Source organism: Arvicola amphibius, chromosome 10 (genome assembly GCF_903992535.2).
Source record: "Arvicola amphibius chromosome 10, mArvAmp1.2, whole genome shotgun sequence".
In the NCBI taxonomy this organism is placed as follows: domain Eukaryota; kingdom Metazoa; phylum Chordata; class Mammalia; order Rodentia; family Cricetidae; genus Arvicola; species Arvicola amphibius.
The window spans coordinates 58506126-58523777 of NC_052056.1; the positions used below are offsets into that span (position 1 = coordinate 58506126).

Genomic DNA, 17652 nt, shown 5'->3' on the forward strand with positions numbered 1-17652 from the left:
CCCATAACAAAGCATGAGCATCTAATTGACATAACATCAGAGGTTTATTGTTTTTTTAGCTTTCTGGAAGCCAGAAGTGGCAATTCAAGATGTTGGTGGGGTTGGTTATTTGGAGGCCTTTCCTGGGCTCTAGGTTTCTGTTGCTGTGATAAAATACCTCAACAAGAGCAACTTTGCGGGAGAAAGAGTTTGTTTAGCTTACCATCCCAGCCCCTCACTGTAGGAAGGTCAAGGTAAGATCTTGAAGCATGGGGATGCATCTCATTCGCAGTAAAGAACAGAGAGAGGAATTCCTCCAAGGCAGGACCTGGCATGCCTCACTTCCTCTGCTTTGTACAGTCTAGGGCCCAACACCAAGAGATAGTGCTGACATGATCTTCCCACATCCACCAGAGTGATGAGGACAATCCCATAGACACGCCCACGGCCAGCCTGCTAGACTGTCCCTTGTTGAGACCCTTCCCAGGTGATTCTAGGTTGTGACAAGTTGACAAAACTCATCATGGTAGTGGCCATCTTCTGCCTGTCTTCCCCAATTCTCTCCCTCTGTGTGTGGCACTGTGACCTCACCTCCACATACAAGACCACCAGTCCCACTCTATGAAGGGCCCATGGTAGTGACTTCATCTTAGTACCTCCAGATACGCTTACCATCTGGGGTACCGGGGCATAAGGACTTCCACGTGTGAATCTGCAGGACGCAACTTAGCCCATTCCACTTGCAAATACAGAGAGCCCGAGAGGTTCTGCCATAGCTGACCCAAAGACCCCGAGGAATTGGAGCCTCAGTTATCAGTATTTCCCTCTGTGAGTGGAGGAAGTTGGCCTGTGACGCTGATGCCCCAGCCTGGAGAAGCCTCCAGCCATGCTGAGAAGCAAAAGCTGTTATCACCACAGCGTTGCCACAGCCTGGCCCCGCCTACTGCTGCTGCACACCAGCGTCCATACACAATTTTAATATTTGAGGCTGTGTCCTCATTTCAGCAACAGGAGGGAAACGAAAGTGAAAGAAGCCATATCCTGGCCTTCACAGAGGTCATGATGCCCGTGTGTGAGGCAAGACTCTGAAGTCCCAGAGCCGCAAGGAAAGCAGGCAGAATGACAGCAGCTGGATTGGGGTCCTTTTCCTACAGCATTGCTCCTCGAACCTGGATGTGCATCCAGTACACTCCAGGAGTGGCAAGTGTGTGCAAAGACGTGCAGATTCTGAAACTCGTATTCCTGAACGTGGACACAGTGGCCGTGAGTGGGTCTCCCTGCCATGGCGTTTGGAGAAATCCCGCTGTATGGACTAGGAGTGCAGATGGTTTGAGGCCCCGGAGATGCCTCTTGCAAGAGAAAAGGAAGTGGCCAGGTTCCACATCAGCTGTTCCCATTTTTCTCTGCTCCCCAAAAGGAGCCTGAGTAGCCACGCCTCCACTCTCGAGGGTTCTAAGAGACAAAGTGTTCCGTTTCCCTTCTGGTTTCTGAAGCAGGGGGCTTATCCTGCCTGCTGTCTCAGTCTCACTAGGAAGGCAGTAAACTCAGGGTCCACACCTGCTAGGGAAGGGTTCTGCTCCTGAACCAAATCCCAGCCCTGTTTAACTGTGCCTCTCTTCATCCACAAATCCTCCCGAGGCCAGGATTTTTTTATTCCGGTTTCATTGAGAAGACATTTAAGTTCAGAGAGGTTAGGATCACCACCCAGAGACAAGCAATAGCTCCTTGAGGCATTTAGAAGAGAGAGCATTCTGGTGCTGGACAGCAGATGAGTCTGGGATGGAAGGTGGACGTCTCATTCAGAAGCAGGGCAAGAAGACAGCACTGGGCAAGGCGCATGGTACTTACCCAGCTGGGTGTACAGGTGGCCAAGCCCCGGGTTGCTGAGATGTGTCCACCAGTGTACAGCCAGCAAAACATTATTCAGGGAGTGGGCAAGCAGAAAAGACAAGTTGGTGCTCTCAACCATGTGGCCACATGTTATTTTTCTTCCCAGTCCCTCTCCCTCCCCCAGATTCTCCATGCTGTCAAGGCACCCCTGTGCTGGTGACAAGACCCAACCCTTCCCTTTTCTTTTTGCATATAGAAAAATCACATGTTCCAAGTCTGGGTGGGTTTGAGGTCACAGTGGGGCATCCAGCTGGAAGCAGGCTCAGATGGGAGAGAAAGTTCATGGTTACCACAGCCACAGAAGCCACTGAAGATCCTCACATAAGGTCTCGTGGGAATTGCAGAGGCTTGGAAGAGAACTGGAGGAAGAGAAAGCCATGGGAGACATGGGACACTGAAGTTAGGAAATGCCATTAGAAGGTTTGTGAAAAGTGACAGGTCAGAGAGGCCCCATGGTTCTCTGAACTGAATCCTAGTTTGGCGGCACAGGGTTGTGGTGGAATTGTAGCGGGAAGGGGAGTGTATGGCTGTTTGGTATAGCCTTCCTTGCCAAGAGACACGGGGTTGCAGAGAGGGGACACAGGATGGCAGAGGCTTCTGAAAGACCTGGGAGCTGGATGTGTTGACATTTGCCTGTTACCCCAGCACTCAGAGTGCTAAATCCAGAAAATTACAAGTTCTAGGCCAGCCGCATGACAAGATGTTGTCTCCAAAATAAATCAGACTCAGCATTAGTCAGCTTTCCCTTACTATACCGAATACCTGAGATGATTGACTTCAAAGAGAAAAGTTTGTTTTGCCTCAGTTTGATTAGTGTCGTTTTATGGTTACTTTGTAGTGATCTTAAAGAGACCTCCCACGACATCCTTGGTCTCTGCTACCTCCCAACAGTGCCACTCTGAAAACACACTTGTCTTTTGGGGGACATGCAGATCTGAACTACAGCAGGCTTTACCCTGGTGTGAGGCAGGATGGGATGGGGTACCAATGGGCAAGCAGAAACTACATGTATCCAGTGCCTGCGGTTTATTAGCGCTCCTAGCTTCTCTAGGCTGGGCCGAGCAGGAGCTTCACATACATTCCCTATGTCACTTTTACCCCGGGTACCACTGTCCCATGTAACAAAAGCAAATGGAGACTCAGGTTTGGTCACATTCCATAAAGTCACAGGTCTTGCAAGTAATCTGGACTGGAGCCCGGGCCTCCCTCACTGCTTGGCTGGCGCTCTCTCTGCCAGAACAAACACTTCAAAGAAGATGATGGAAGGAGCCAAGGAACCAGGTGGAGGAGGTTCTGTGTCTTCCGAAGGGATGGTGACCCACACCGAAGGGATGGTTCAAATGGGCCCAGGTCTCCCACCTCTTTGTGGATGGTGCACATTTGTTGGTGTTGAAGCCAATGTTTTAAAATGAAATCCCAGAAGAAATGCAAAGTTGTTTGTTCGTTTGTGTTCACAGTGGCTGGGCATGGGGTGGGGTTTGCACCTGTCTGTCAATCATTTCCTCATGCCTGCCCCTCCCCCCAACTTCCGCAGCCCTGAGGCTCCCCCACCTCCAGAGCCCACATGGGAAGAGCAACAGACAAGTGTGTTACATTTGATGGGGGACAACTTCCGGGATACCCTGAAGAAGAAGAAGCACACCTTGGTCATGTTCTACGCGCCTTGTGAGTAGCTTGTGTTTGTGAGGAGGGAGGTGAGGGGGCTTGGCGCCACCACGTCAGAAACCAGTGCAGCTCCTGGTCAACCCTGAAACCATGTGTGCCTGAAGCAGGACTCCCAGTCTCAACAAAGGCTGAGAAGGCCTGGAAACTTCATTGCTTCCTTCTGTCAGCCACCGTCATGTTTTTGTCCTCACTGGGGAGGTCTTTCTCTGCTCAGGCTTACAGACTCTGTTTGTGGTGGGAACCAGCTTCCTAGGTCTCCCAAAGTCTCTGGATTTTTCTGTTTTTCTTTCTGTTTTTTTTTTTTAAAGAATGATTTATTTTTTATTTTATGTGCATTGGTGTTTTGCTTACATGTATGTCTGTGTGAGCGCATAGGGTCCCCAGAACTGAAATAACAGTGAGCTGCCATGTGGGTGCTGGGAATTGAACATAGGTACTACTGGAAGAGCAGCCGGTGCTCTTAACCACTGAGCCATCTCTCCAGCCCCAGTCTCTGAGTTTTTCCATGCTGCCTCCACTCCCCTGTTTGCACCCCCTTCCACTGCACACACCACACACACACACACACACACACATACACACACACACACACACACACATACACACACACTCAATTCCTCCCACCTTCTCCTCTGCTCCTGTTCTTTCTCCTGGTACTGACCTTGTCTTCAAAGCCTTAGGACTCCCACTGACCTTTTGTAAAGGCTTTGATCTATTCTTGAGTCTGCCGTATTACAGGGAAGACAGATTCACCTGCAAGCCCCATGATTCTCATTTTAATCAGAGTACAAGTTGAGGAAGTGACATGTCTGCTAACAGGGGTGTTTGTGACCTCGGGTTCTCGTGCATTCCCGTTTTGAAGCTGTTAATTGACACTTAGAGGGAAAGCGTCTTAGCGTGTCCCACTCTTCTCCTGCCCTTCCCTCTCTCCCCCAGGTTACAGCTCAGCTTAATGGAGTGAGGATAATAAAAGTCTCTGTCTACAGGGAAGCCAGGCACTCCGTCTAGTCGTAAACCCACTCAGTTGTGGCAGGCCCTCCTGTTTGCTCTGCTCCCGTCCCCACTGTTCAGTGTCAGTAGCCTGCAATGTCTCTTATTGTCACTGCCACTGTCTGAGAGACCCCATCCCTCCGTCAGCCAGCACACCCGGGCAGCCTCCCTCCCCTTCAACCTTGACCTCTTCTCCGGTTTGCTCTCAAAGGCCCTCACTGAGTTCCTCAGAGACCTTGCCTGCTCCTTCAGAGCAGAAGAGGTTGGAAGGCCGAGACCTGGGATTTTTGTGACTTGCTCTAGGCATTGTGCCAAGTTCATGGCAGGCCCTTCCCGCAACCCAGGCAGCTCTGTCTCTTGCCACAGGCACAGTTCATCAAGAGCCATCTCTGTGAGCAGCCGAAAGACGACAGTCAGCTCAGTGACCAGCTACCAAGTAAACTTCACATAGACTAGACACAGTGCTTCCCCAGAAATGCCCCCTCTCTTCGGCCTAGGCCACTCCTCATTCCTCACTGAGGGACCCTCCGGGAGACCCAAAGTTCTTATTGGCTACTAGAGGTTTCTCTGTCTCCAGGGATTCTCCCATGCTAGCCAGTTAAGACTAGTCTGCCTCCCTTCTCCAAACTGCACCCAGGATATAGGGGAAGGAGCCTTATCCCTGCCTGGCCTCAGGGGTTCCCAGTCTCTGAGAGAACTCTTCCATGCCAGTTCAAAGCCACAGCAGTGCCGTGGAATGATTCTGCTGCCGATGAAGGTCTTAGTCCTTAGAGCTCCCCATCTACAAGTTTCCTGTCTCTTCAGATCTTGCCCCAGCACTCCCGGGAGGTACATTGCGGGGAGGGGGAGTCGTGCGGAATCTTGAGGACAAAGAAGTCTGTCTTTCTGTGCGTTGTGATGGTAATATACTTACTTGTAAGCTACACACACACACACACACACACACACACACACACACACACACTTATTTATATATAAAGACTCTAAATACTGCAGAAATGTCAAGTACCAGATAAAATTTTCAAGTAAAAAGGCTGGCCTATCCCATCCGGCCTCCCTGCACTGTCCTCCTTCCCCAGATCTGCCTCCCCAGACCTCTCTTTACTCCCCACTTCTCTTTATACCGACTCCATCCTGCATGTTCTGCTCATAGGAACTGCCCTTCCTGGACCGGCTGAGCCCATTCTCTAGTCTTTGCCTCTGTCCTCCATTTCAGGATTGTAGAAGTGATGCTTCTTTTTCTCCCCCAAATCTGAAGAAGCCATGGTGCACTCTGGCCCCCCTCTACCTCTTAGACACAACCCATGCACTTTCTGGCCCAGCCACCCCACCAGTTATTCATCTGCCATGCGCTCTTTAGCTGGTGAGAAAATGAGATGCGAGAAGCCATACATCTGAGGCCTCGATATTTTAAAATCGATGACGTAGGAACTCACGCTAGGCTGACAGTTGGCTTTTATGCTTTCAATAAGTGGAGGTTAAAAAGGGAAAATTAATAATGAAACCGGATCGTGAGACCTGGGGTAGATTATTTTCAGCCCACCCTGTAAGCGTGCTATTAGTAGGCCCATGCCCTTCACAGGGCCTGTGGCTGCCCACGAGATGAGTCTACCAATAGACTGTGCTCTTTAAATGTTTTGAAATTATGTAATATCACTCCTCTGTATTATGACATTTTCATGAATTTGACTCTGTGTCTCTGTTAGGCCAAATTAACGGTGTTACTGAGAATTGCCGTTTTAGGTGGTTGAGAAGTCATCTGTCCGTTAGCTGCCACATGGGCTCATTTATTCTGAATTAACCCATTGCCATCCCAGGTCTCTCTTCTGTTCCTGCATCAGATGTTGGGAAATCCCCGAGTCCCTCCCCCTCATCGCCCCTCTATTCTGGGGCCAGCTGGCTGCTCCCCAAGTCTGGCCATATGGGTGGTCCCACCCATCTCAGGAACCAACTCACATGCTAAATTCAGATTAAATTTGTAGCTTAGCCTTAATTTAGTTTCACAAAACCCTTTGAAATGCCAGTCATTATTATCTCATTCTCAAGAGGAGAAAGCAGAAGAGCAGAGCCATTTTCGTTCCCACAGAGTCAGCTCTGTCTACTTCCCAAAGTGGAGTGCACAGGCCTTTGTCAGGAAGTTGACGCGGGACCCAGGTCTCCCAGCGGGCCTGTGGCCCCTCCCACTGGTTTTCATGGGAATTGATTACTGCCACAGTCAGGATCAAAGCTGTCTATCCATGGCAGATATGTTCACTCATATCTGCTGAATGAATGTGAGAAAGGGCAGGTCTGGGTTCTTATCCGTTCACCCAGTATGGTCTGTGGCTTCCCCAGCTTCCGTGACCAGAGCAGAAAATGGCTCACAGATAAGTTCCTGCACTACTGTCTAGCAGGCTGGCTCAGAGTGATGCATAGGCAAGGAACAAGCATAGGTGGAATGCCACAGCCCTTGCTGGGGTGCTGATGACACAGTAGCTCTTCTTCCTGCCAGCCTCACTCGAGTGCGTCCACTGTTGCCTTCAAGATTAACATTGTAGAAAAGAGCAGAGGGCATTGAAGGGGAGGAAGCGATCAGCAACGCAGGAACCTTGGAAACCTGGGCAGAGTTGCTGCCTCTGACCCCATCTTTCCAGTACCACTTCCTCAGGAGAGGTGACCCGCCATCATCGTTAGAGCAAGAGAGCAGTGTGGTAGACTTGAGGAGTCCTGAGCACACGTGGTCCTCTCCAAGTCCCTATGCACTGTGGCTCCAGCTCCAGTGGTCTCCAGGGCAGCCTCTGCAGACCTCCTTTTAGGCCAGGTGGCAGATGAAGAATTCTAGGTCAGGAGTGTCCCCAGACTCAATGGCATTGACTCCTGCAAAGCCTCATGCCCACAGACAAGATATAGGAGATGTTTGAATGTCAAGGTTAACAAATGAACCCTGACAGGGTGAGCAGGATGTGGGCCTCCGGGAAGGGACTATCCAGAGTTCCAGAGTGGCCCCAGCTCTGCCATCTTCAGACATATGTGACACTCTGTCCCTTCTTGCCCAGGGTGCCCACACTGTAAGAAGGTCATCCCACACTTCACTGCCACAGCTGATGCCTTCAAAGATGACCGCAAGGTAAGGATACCTCCCTCGTTCCATCCCCAATTTGCCTTGCACTGATTCCTACACCTTCTTCTCTGCTGATTACATTCCCCGACCCTGTGTGCAGTTCTGCCCAGACCTGTGAGCAGGGTCATTCTCAGAAGCAGGGCATTCTTTCTCTTCGCCAGGCAGCCAGAATGGATTTCTGCTGCAAAACCAACTGGAGGTATAAACTGATGCCTAACAGCCCTTCTGTGGAGGAGGGGGTGTAAAAGGAGCCATGTGTTCATTTTTCTTTAGTGCTCAAACATTTTTACAGTAGGATCGTAGTCATGCGTTACTTAGATAATTAAAAATACAAATAAGAACCCCACAAAAGTCAAATGGAGGAGGCTGCAGTGGGGGAGAACCAGACCATGCTGGAGGATCCTCATCTTGCCTGAGCTAAAGGCTCCTGCAACCGCCAGCTGATGGAGCATAAAATTAACAAACTGGAGCTGCAGAGTGGATTAAGGAGTAGGTGCCAGGCCTGTTCCTGCAGCAGGGAACAGAGCCACCACTGGCGAGGGTGGGTATGTGGCCCTTGAAGCAGGCATGGACCCCGGAATTCAGGAAATCCTCTCAACCTCCAGTCCTCAAGTTCCTTTCTCCTAGATTTTTGTTGTTGTTTATTGGGGGCAGAGTTGAAGGCTGACCTCTTGATAGGCAAACAGTCTCCCACCGAACTATATCCCCAGCCCTTGAAGTCTCATCTTATCCATCTGGGGACTGGTAGAGATGGTTGCAAAGATGGTTACCAGCCCTTACACTCAGTCACACCAGGCCTCACTGGGTTTATATGGGGACTTACACACACACGCTGGACCCAGAGTCATGGTGTTTCTGTGATAGCTCCCTGTTCCCGTGTAAAGTCCTTCAGAGCTCCAGGCACAAGCTAAGCAGATTTCCCACAATAAAAAGGCTGATCCAGAAGAGCAGGTGACACAGCTCATTGTCCTGGGGATGGTGAGGGTTTGACCAAAGGCAAATGGAAGGTAGGCCAGCAGGTCCCTCCAGGATGATGGAGACAGAGATACAGGTGCTAGGACACCTCGGTGCACCCTGACGGAACAACAGAGAAAGGGTGGTGAGAACAGTCTAGGAAGACAGGCTGAGAGCAGGCACATGTCTGGGCAGTGAGGTCCTGGAGGACAAGATTCCTACTTAGACTTTGGGACCCTTCCCTGTATTCAGAGTCTGACTGTTCCCCTTAAACCCTGTCTATGTCCTTGAGGTCCCCCTTATTCTTCCAGGAGAAAGTATAAGGGTCACACCCCTTTTTTCTTTTCTTGCTTTATTTTTTTTTTTTTGAATATCACTTAACTTGGTGGTTGCTTCTGCACTGGGAGCTCCAATGATGTCCACCATAGCATGACTGCCTACCTCAACACCGGAATAGATGTCACTCCAAGTCATGATCATTGTTGCTCCAAGTCCATCCCCCTGTGCTAGAATTCGCAGGGCTCCAGGCGAATTGGAGAATGAGTAAAGTCGGTGGCCTCCCTACCCTGAGGCTGCCCAGGTGTCTGTATGCTCTAGGAGATCCTCGAAGGGATTCTGATCCCTCTCTGATGCCTGGAGCTTGAACTGGCTCTTCTGGTATATATGGTGTGGTGGGCAGGGTTGGGGGGATCTGCTAAGGGACCAAGGTGACCAGAAAAGTCTTGCAGTATGGCCCACGTTGCCATGACATGTTTTTCTATTGGACTACTGCTAGGGCCTTCTGCAGCTAGGCTTGTCAGGTCCATATAGGCCACCTAGAGCCAGCCTCTCTCCTCCCTATTCACTCTGGTATACAGGGCCCATTTCCTGCAGCTCTCCTCAGTACTGATCATCTGATCATCTTTGCTTCATCGTCTGACAGAAGCTAGCCCTTTTCTGGGTTCACAGCCTCACCCCACGCCCTCTGCCCCTTCTTCCAACCTCCTTCATTCCACGCCTCCGTCTGTCTGTCTGTGAAGCTGACCCACCTGAGGTTTCTAGCATACTCAGCAGCAATAATAACAGCTCCCAGAGTCGACGTGTGGCCTGGGAACTAAGGTGCCCGTTCTGTGCCCAAAGCAGGGTGCCATACTTTAACCATCAGATGGAAGGCCCTGGAGCATGCTTCCAGAAATTAGTGACTTATACAAGCTGCCCCTTACGCTGGCCATACACTGGTGTTTGGGGACCATTGGCTCATCCCATTTGCTTTTATTTTGGAGGGACTATGACCTAGAAAGGAGCTATGTCCTTTGCGCAAGGATGCCCTACGGGCTATTGCTAGCCAGAGCTGGGTCTCCTGACTCCCTGTTCTCCCTCACACCCTTGCTGCCACCTCTCAGCTGGAATTGTATTTTGCTTCCCACCCAACAGCCAGTCTCCGTTCCTTCCCCAATCAATATGCAGTTGGTTTTTCACTTCCATTTTCATAGCCAAAGTCAATATTAGCTCCTGCAGAGATTTATTTTACTGAATCAATAAAGCTGTGTGAGGCAGCTCATGTTTTAGCCAGGGAGCCTAAATCCCCTCCTAGGAGCTTAGTTGGAGACCTTATCAGTTGACACGCTGGTGGAGAAGGGTTACAGACTGTGAGTGTTGGAATAGATGGAGTTTTTGAATGGCCCAGAGGATAGGGACCCACGGTGGAAGGCAGGTGGACCAGAGCAGAGGCCAGGGACTGCTGAACTGGCTAGGAGGGGCTCACCTCTCACTGTACTTTAAAGTATGCCCAGCTCGGGCATGGGGTAGAGCCTGTGAAGGCTGCCAGTGCCCGGCTCTGACTGGCACACGTCACCACTCTGACCTGGACACTAACGAGCACTCCTGTCCATCCAGAGTGGACACTCCTTAGTCCAGGGGCTTCATCTGTTCTAGATCTCCCAAAAGTCTTGCTGCTTTAGACCCCCGTGGATGTTGGCTAAATGGCAGAATGCTAATGAGAGTAATGGAGGCTTTTATCCCCTGATCAGCTAGGAGTCATGTGGTCCTCGCAGAAGCCTGATGGATTAGGTATTACTGTAGTCCTCATTTTACTGGTATTTGGAGTCTAGAGTCCACGACTGGTCAAATGAGAGCACCAAAACAAGCTCCTTTGCTGGGAAGGAGCCGCGTTAGAATCTGAACACAAACACTGCCAGTCGGTGTTTCCTGAAAGTGGGCCCTGTGCTGGCTGGGACTCCTGTGAGGGGCGTGTATTTGGGAGGAGATCTCAGGAAGTACCACAGAAGGTTGAGAACGTGAGAAGAAAGGGGAAGAAGCCACAGGAGGGATGACATGGGCAGGTGACTGCAGGTGGCTGAGTCTCTGTCCCTTGGGAGAACTAGGACGTGAGCCACAGAGTTGTCCCACTTAAAGGTCCTTGAAGCCAGGGTACTGTCCTTGACCCCTTACCCATTATTACCCTTAGTTCTGCAAGTTGAGGGGTTGGTGGAGCTGTCAGGTCTTTAGGTACCAGGACAAATCCTTGGCTGAGGATCCTTCAGGACACAGACACAGAGCCCAGGAATCCATGGCAGCTACAGGAGTATAGATGGAGCTGCGGCCCGCTTTCCAGCTCCCGGCCGCAGGCTAGCTTTACCCAAAATAATTACACGGAAACTGTATTCTTTTAAACAGTGCTTGGCCCATTAGCTCTAGCCTCTTATTGACTAACTCTTACATCTTGCTTTAACCCATATTTAGTAATCTGTGTAGCACCACGAGGTAGTGTCTTACCAGGAGAGATCTTAACCTGCGTCTGTCTCAGAGAGGAGAGGCATGGCGACTGACTGAGGCGTCTGCCTGACTCTGCTTTCTTTCTCCCACAATTCTGTTCTGTCTACTCCACCCACCTATGTTCTGACCTATCAGGCCAAGCAGTTTTCTTTATTAATTAACCAATGAGTAACACATAGACAGATGACCCTCCTCCATCACAGGAGAACAAGGCTAGAGGCTGTACGTGCGTTGAATGTGGGTGACCAGTGGAGATCACAAGTAGGTCCTGATGGGACAGGAGTTGAGGCAGGCGAGATGGGAGCTCTGAGAACAGGGTCTTTCTGAAGAACGCCAGCCACACTTGTCTCCTGTAGACACTGAGCGTGGATTCCCCTTCATAGCTAAAAGCCACATTCTGAGTTCATGGCTGACAGCTAGTGTGAAGGATTCACAAGTATACATTTTTAATTTAGCAGATTTATAAAACCATACACTACATCTCCAACAGCTCCAGGGCATGTATACAAATTGAATTCATAATTTAAAGTGGATGCAGGGAGTGCAGCGGCCCGGAGCAGTGTTCATCAAACCCTGAGCGGTAGCCCCTGGCCCAGGGCTGGCTGCTGCGGGCCCTGTGCTGCTGGCCGTGTGGAGCCAGACGTGCTTCTCCTGGAGACGAACACCCTGCACTTGGGTGACCACAGGAGCATCTGCCTCTTGTTTCTAAATAATTCAGAACACAATTTAGAAGATGACCGGGGTTCTTAGGACCCCACTGCGGCCAGATGCTGGCCTAAGCGAATTGAGCTCATTGTGGGTGCTGGTGAATGGTAGGGTTAACCTCCCAGAAGGAGACAGATGCTTGCCTGCTTAGCCAGTTGCTGCCTGTGGGAACACAGGGCAAGTACTATCCAATCTTTTGATGTTTATAGAGGAGCTCGAAGCCAAATTTTTATATTAAATCTCTGGCTCCTTTCACATTGGCAGCTAATTCAAATTTATTTTCTTTTTAAGTTCTATGTAGGCCAAATAGAACAGGCCTGAGAGCCAGCTATGGATTGTGTTCAGTGAGTTTGCAAACTTCGCTGCAAAAGTCTTGTTGTCTAAAACAGTCAGGCTGACGATGCAAAGGGAAGCCTGAGGTAAGGGAGCGCAGGGTGTGCTCTAGAGGCAGGGGAGCGGGACTGTACCCTCCTGCTTACTTTAGCTGTCAACGCAGAGGGCAGTAGCCACTTGCCTAGGCACATAGTCAGTGACCAATGGCCAAGACCGCTGTGGCCCACAGAGCTGTTTTCCATGGAAAGAGACCCCTGCCTGGTGTGACGAGCCAGCAGGCAGAACTGTGAACCGTGGTTCTTCAACAGTCTTTGAACCGCCTCAGAGGTGTCAGCAGAGCAGACAGCAGGCTCTAAAATGATCTCGTTTGCTACATAGCAGGTGCCTGGTGGCTGGACTTTGTCAAGGTCACCTGTGTACATCTGATCACACCCCTCCCAGCATCTGGAACAGACCTGGCACATAAGATGAAGACTCGCTTGCCATTCCACTTTCCAGGGGTGTTGCTTTGTATATTGCCTAGTCTAGCTGATTCTGTCTCCTCCTCCAATGTGTGGCTTTCAGCAAAATAAATTCCGCCCCACCCAACATGCACACAACTTCTATTTTATACTCTCTTACTTTGAAAGGAAAATAAGGAAAAGATGCCTGGCACACGCAGCTTACTAGGTGGACAAGAGGCCAGAGTCCACTTGAAGAACTTTCTTACCACAACCCAATTCCCATAGTGAGACCGAACTCCATAACAGTTCTGGGATGTACCCAGTTGGCATTCTCCATCCTTAGGACCTGGTTTGGATGGTAAATGTTTCAGAGTGCCTTTGGTCCGCTGACACACTGGGCCACCCCCATGATAGCTCAGATCACACAAGGTTAAGAATGATCCTTATCCAATGTCCTGCCCAGGCTTTTGGCTCCTGGCAGGGGCAGTGTATGGCTGTGGGGTCAGTAGGATTGAGTGTCAAAGCAGCCAACACTTGCTAACCACTGGTCATGTGCTGACAGGCCTCATTTGAATCCTCTCAGTCTTTGTGACGTTTGATGACTTCAGTTTGGTCATTATCCGAGGAAATTGAGGTACCAAGTGGCTAGTTACTTTCCATGAGTCTTAACGTGCCAGCAAGAAGATTTACCCTTAGAAAACTGGTCTGTGACAGTGTCTTCTCAGTCCAGCGCTGCCCTTGGTAGACAGGGCGACTGGCGACGTCCCCACTGACCCTCCCCACCTCACCCCTTAGATTGCCTGTGCTGCGGTGGACTGTGTCAAGGACGGAAATCAGGACCTGTGTCAGCAGGAGGCCGTGAAGGCCTACCCCACTTTCCACTACTACCAATACGGGAAACTTGTAGAAAAGTACGAAAGTGATCGCACGGTGAGTGAAGTGGCCCCGGAAGAAGCCACTGCAGAGGGTGGGGAAGGGAGGCAGACAGGAGCCCCAGCTGCAGCTATGACACTCCATGCTTACAGTATGGGACACATCTTCACCCTGCTGGGAACCTGTGGGTTATGCCACAGCCAACAGTGCCTCCTGGTGGATCTGCCCAGGAGTTGGTGGGGGTAGAAGGGGCGGGAGGGTGCGCATCGCTTAGGAGTTTAAGTCTGTCTTTTTTCTCTCCTTTCCTACCCTGCAGGAATTGGGATTTACTAGTTTCATCCGAACCCTCAGGGAGGGAGACCTCAAGAGACTAGAGAAGAGGAAGGAGGAGCTGTAACCCGCCTCCTCCGAGAGAGCCCTTCCTTTACACTGTGAACGATGCCTATTTTGTTCTTTCTGAATTTCCATGTGTTCTGAAGACAAAGTTTTTTATAGCCACTTACGGCCTTTTGTACAATTTTGAAATAAAATTAAACCATGTATTCAGTGGTAGAGCTTATTTTTCACAGGGCCTGTACTAACCAGATCATGTGAGATGGAAACCTGTTCCCTGCCCTCCCTGAGAGGCGGGATCCATCCAGCACCACCTGCAGAAAGGTCCTGGAGGATGGCAAGGATATGGGGTCCCAGCCCTTCAGTCACTAGAGAGCAAGCAGAGAGACCACAAGGCACTGGTGGCGTCCTGCTCCGTAATGAGAACAAATACACTTCTTTGCTATTTTTTTTCCTTTGCTGCTAGTGCTTTTGGTGTCGTGTATAAGGAACGTCAGATTTCGTGTCTTCCCCCATATGTGTTCATCTCAGAGTTCCATAGTTTTAACTTTTAGAGGGTTTTGTCCATTTTTAGTTAATTTTTGCATGACCTGAAAGCATCCACTTTGTTATTTTGCATGTGGATATGCAGTTTTCCCAGGACCATTTGTTGAAAATATCGTACTTTTCAGGTGGTCCTGACAGCCCAGTTGAAAACCACTTGGTTGTATACGTGGGCTTTCTTTTCTATTCCTTTCCCCCATATGCTATCTTTATGCTGGTGCCTCCCTGTAGTTTTGTAAACTTGGAAATCACAACTTTATTCTTCCTCTATTCTTGCCAAACGTCTCTCTCTGCTACTTCTCCCCCCAAAACTGTGGCAGCCACTAGCCTGTTTTTCATCTGTAATGTTATCACTTGGAGAATATTGCATAACTGAAATCATTTACTATGTAATAATCAAGATTGCCGTTTATCATTCTGCATAGTGTCCTTGAGATCCTCAACCAAAGTTGTATAAATAGCTTAATCTTTTTTTTCTTTTTCCTTTTTTTTTTTTTTTTTTTTTTTTTTGTCAAGCAACATTCTATTTGAACCATCTTCCTCTTAAGGGATTGTTGTGGGAATTCTTTTCCCCAGAGAGATGTAAACAACAGTCCGCCCCCTTTTTAAAGGGTACCCATGACAAACCAAAATACTGTTCTGCCAAAATCCAACCTTGGGAGCTAGTGAGTGTGTTGGGCTCCTTACAGAGCTCGGTGAGGAGTGACAAGAGCATGGGAACTCCAAAGCCCCCACGTCACAGGAAAGCCTTCAACATGGGTGATGACGTCCCCATAGCTGCATAGATGTAGCCACCTCCCCATTAACTTCCGTTAGCATCACCTACACTGTATACTCTAGCACCTCTCTGGACCATGAGGTCACAGAGATTGGGTAAAATTTTATATACCTGGTAGGGAAGTGTGGGAGGGAGCAGTCAGAATCTCAGGTGACCCTCCCCACCACCCCCTTTCATGAGGGAACCTCAGTAGTCAACAGACCCTATCTTGAGCATTATCAGATTAGCCATTGGCGTTTTGCATGCTGTGATCAAGAATCATAAACAGTAGCCAGTGCTCCATGACAGGGCCTCCATCCAGCCTCTTATAGGCATTGTTGCTGTCTCGTCTCACACGAAGGGTATAAGTATAGTATAAGAATAAGGTGTATTGAGAGAGTAGCAGAGGCAGTCAAGTAACTTATTATAGTATTGCTATGACTACTTTATTATTAGTCCCATATTATACCTAATTTGTAAATTAAATTTTCCTAACTGTGGTGGCTATTCTTGGTTGTCAACTCGTCTACATTGGGAATTAACTAAAGCCCAAATTACTGGATATACCTGTGAAGGATATTTTTCTTAGTTCAACCACCACTTTTAATCTGAATCTTTGAGGTAGAAAGATAAACCTTTAATCCAGATCGTTTGAGGTGGGAAGATCCACCTTTAATATGGACGACACCTTCTGCTAGCAACCCGTATAAAGGACATGGAAGAAGAACTTTGGTCTTTGCCTGCATCTCTAGTGCTCACTAGCAAGTCCATTCCTTTGCTGACATTAGAGCTGACTTAAGGGTTTTGACATATACTGAAGACCAGCTGAGACATCCAGCCTCGTGGGCTGAACAACTACTAGATTCTTGGACATTTTATTCATAGACAACCATTGTTGGGTTAGCCTATAAGTCGTTCCAATAAGTTCCATACACACACACACACACACACACACGTAGAGAGAGATATTCATTCTATAAGTTCTGTTACTCCAGAGAGTTTTGACTAATATACTCAGGTATGTATGTAGAAAACAAATATGTAAGATTGTGTATCAGCTATTTACAACACATATGTAAGATTCTGTATCATGTTCAGGACGTATGTGTGTGTATGTATACACATATATAAATATCTCTAGTTATTATCATATAGAACCATGTATCTATATATACTATATATACTGTAATAATGTAGAATCATATGTATGTGTGTGTACATATGATATACATATATGGTTCTGTATCTGGTAGTAACTGGAGCTCTTACAGCATATACCCCATGCATAGCTTTATTTATTCCTCCTCCTTGTTAAACTCAGGGTCCTGGACATGAGAACCCACATGGAACCTAGTCCACAGAGAAATAGGACCATGAGTCATTCATACTAGATATTATATTTCAGTTAATCTCATACAAGATTGTAGGCTCCCTGTCAGCAAATGTATCAAAAATCTTTGGGCACCGTTTACAGAACAAATCAGTCCTTGGTAGTTCATTTTCATGGGATGTATTTCTTTAATTGATTTTTCAAAGTAATGCATGTATTATAAGAAACCTTGAAAAGTACAGAAAAGCATAAAAAATTTTGAACCATGCATAGCCCCAGTATTCATCAATAGCTATTGAATATATTTTATTGTAGGTCAGGTGACTATTTGCTGTTAAGCATTTTCTAGCCGTTATATGATCTTTAGTGGCATCCCTGGATGTCGGCAGCTTCTCTGTGGGTAAATACTTACTTGCAAATTTACGCCACTGGCCCTGTGTTACAGTACTTTTTTAGTCATATATAATACTGGGAAGGACATTCGTGGTTGTGTTACTTTACACATTTTCAGAAGGAACTTTCTGAATTAAACCTTATTTGTAAGGTCTGTAATCACCTTGTGAGTTTTTGTTTAGAAATATGCCTATTTGTATCCCTAGTATGTGAAATTTCTTTCTAAATACATTAAATTTGGAAATTACAGTTTTTTAAAAAAATCTTAGCAAGCTTTATTTTGTATATAATTATATGGCACAATTTAAAATTTTATTTTATATGTGGGAGTATTTTTTTATCCACGTGTGCTGTCTGTGCACCACTTGCTTGCCTGGTGGAGGCAGAAGCCAGAAGGTATTAGATTTCCTGGAACTGGAATTATATACAGTTGTGAACCTTCATGTGGATGCTAGGGATTGAACCTGGGTCTGGTGTGGTAGGTCCTTCTGTATGTGGGTTGCTTTTATTGGTTAATGAATAAAGAAGCTGCCTTGACCTGTGATAGGGCAGAGTAGAGCTAGGTTGGTGGGGGGAGAACTAAACTGAATGCTGGAGAAAAGAAGGCAGA

The 17652-nt window shown here is 48.2% G+C and overlaps 1 protein-coding gene across 3 annotated transcripts in view; it reads left to right on the plus strand.

The window, feature by feature from the left end:
* The window catches only part of Pdia5 (protein disulfide isomerase family A member 5), an 89128-nt gene extending 74900 nt beyond the window's left edge, over positions 1-14228 (plus strand). For all 3 annotated transcript variants that reach the window (XM_038344974.2, XM_038344976.2, XM_038344975.2), the window contains exons 14-17: positions 3404-3534; positions 7560-7630; positions 13609-13743; positions 14003-14228. In XM_038344974.2, the coding sequence (XP_038200902.1) occupies positions 3404-3534; positions 7560-7630; positions 13609-13743; positions 14003-14083 (418 nt within the window). In that variant the 3' untranslated portion in view covers positions 14084-14228. The remainder of the gene's footprint in view (positions 1-3403; positions 3535-7559; positions 7631-13608; positions 13744-14002) is intronic.
* Positions 14229-17652: the final 3424 nt, after the last annotated feature.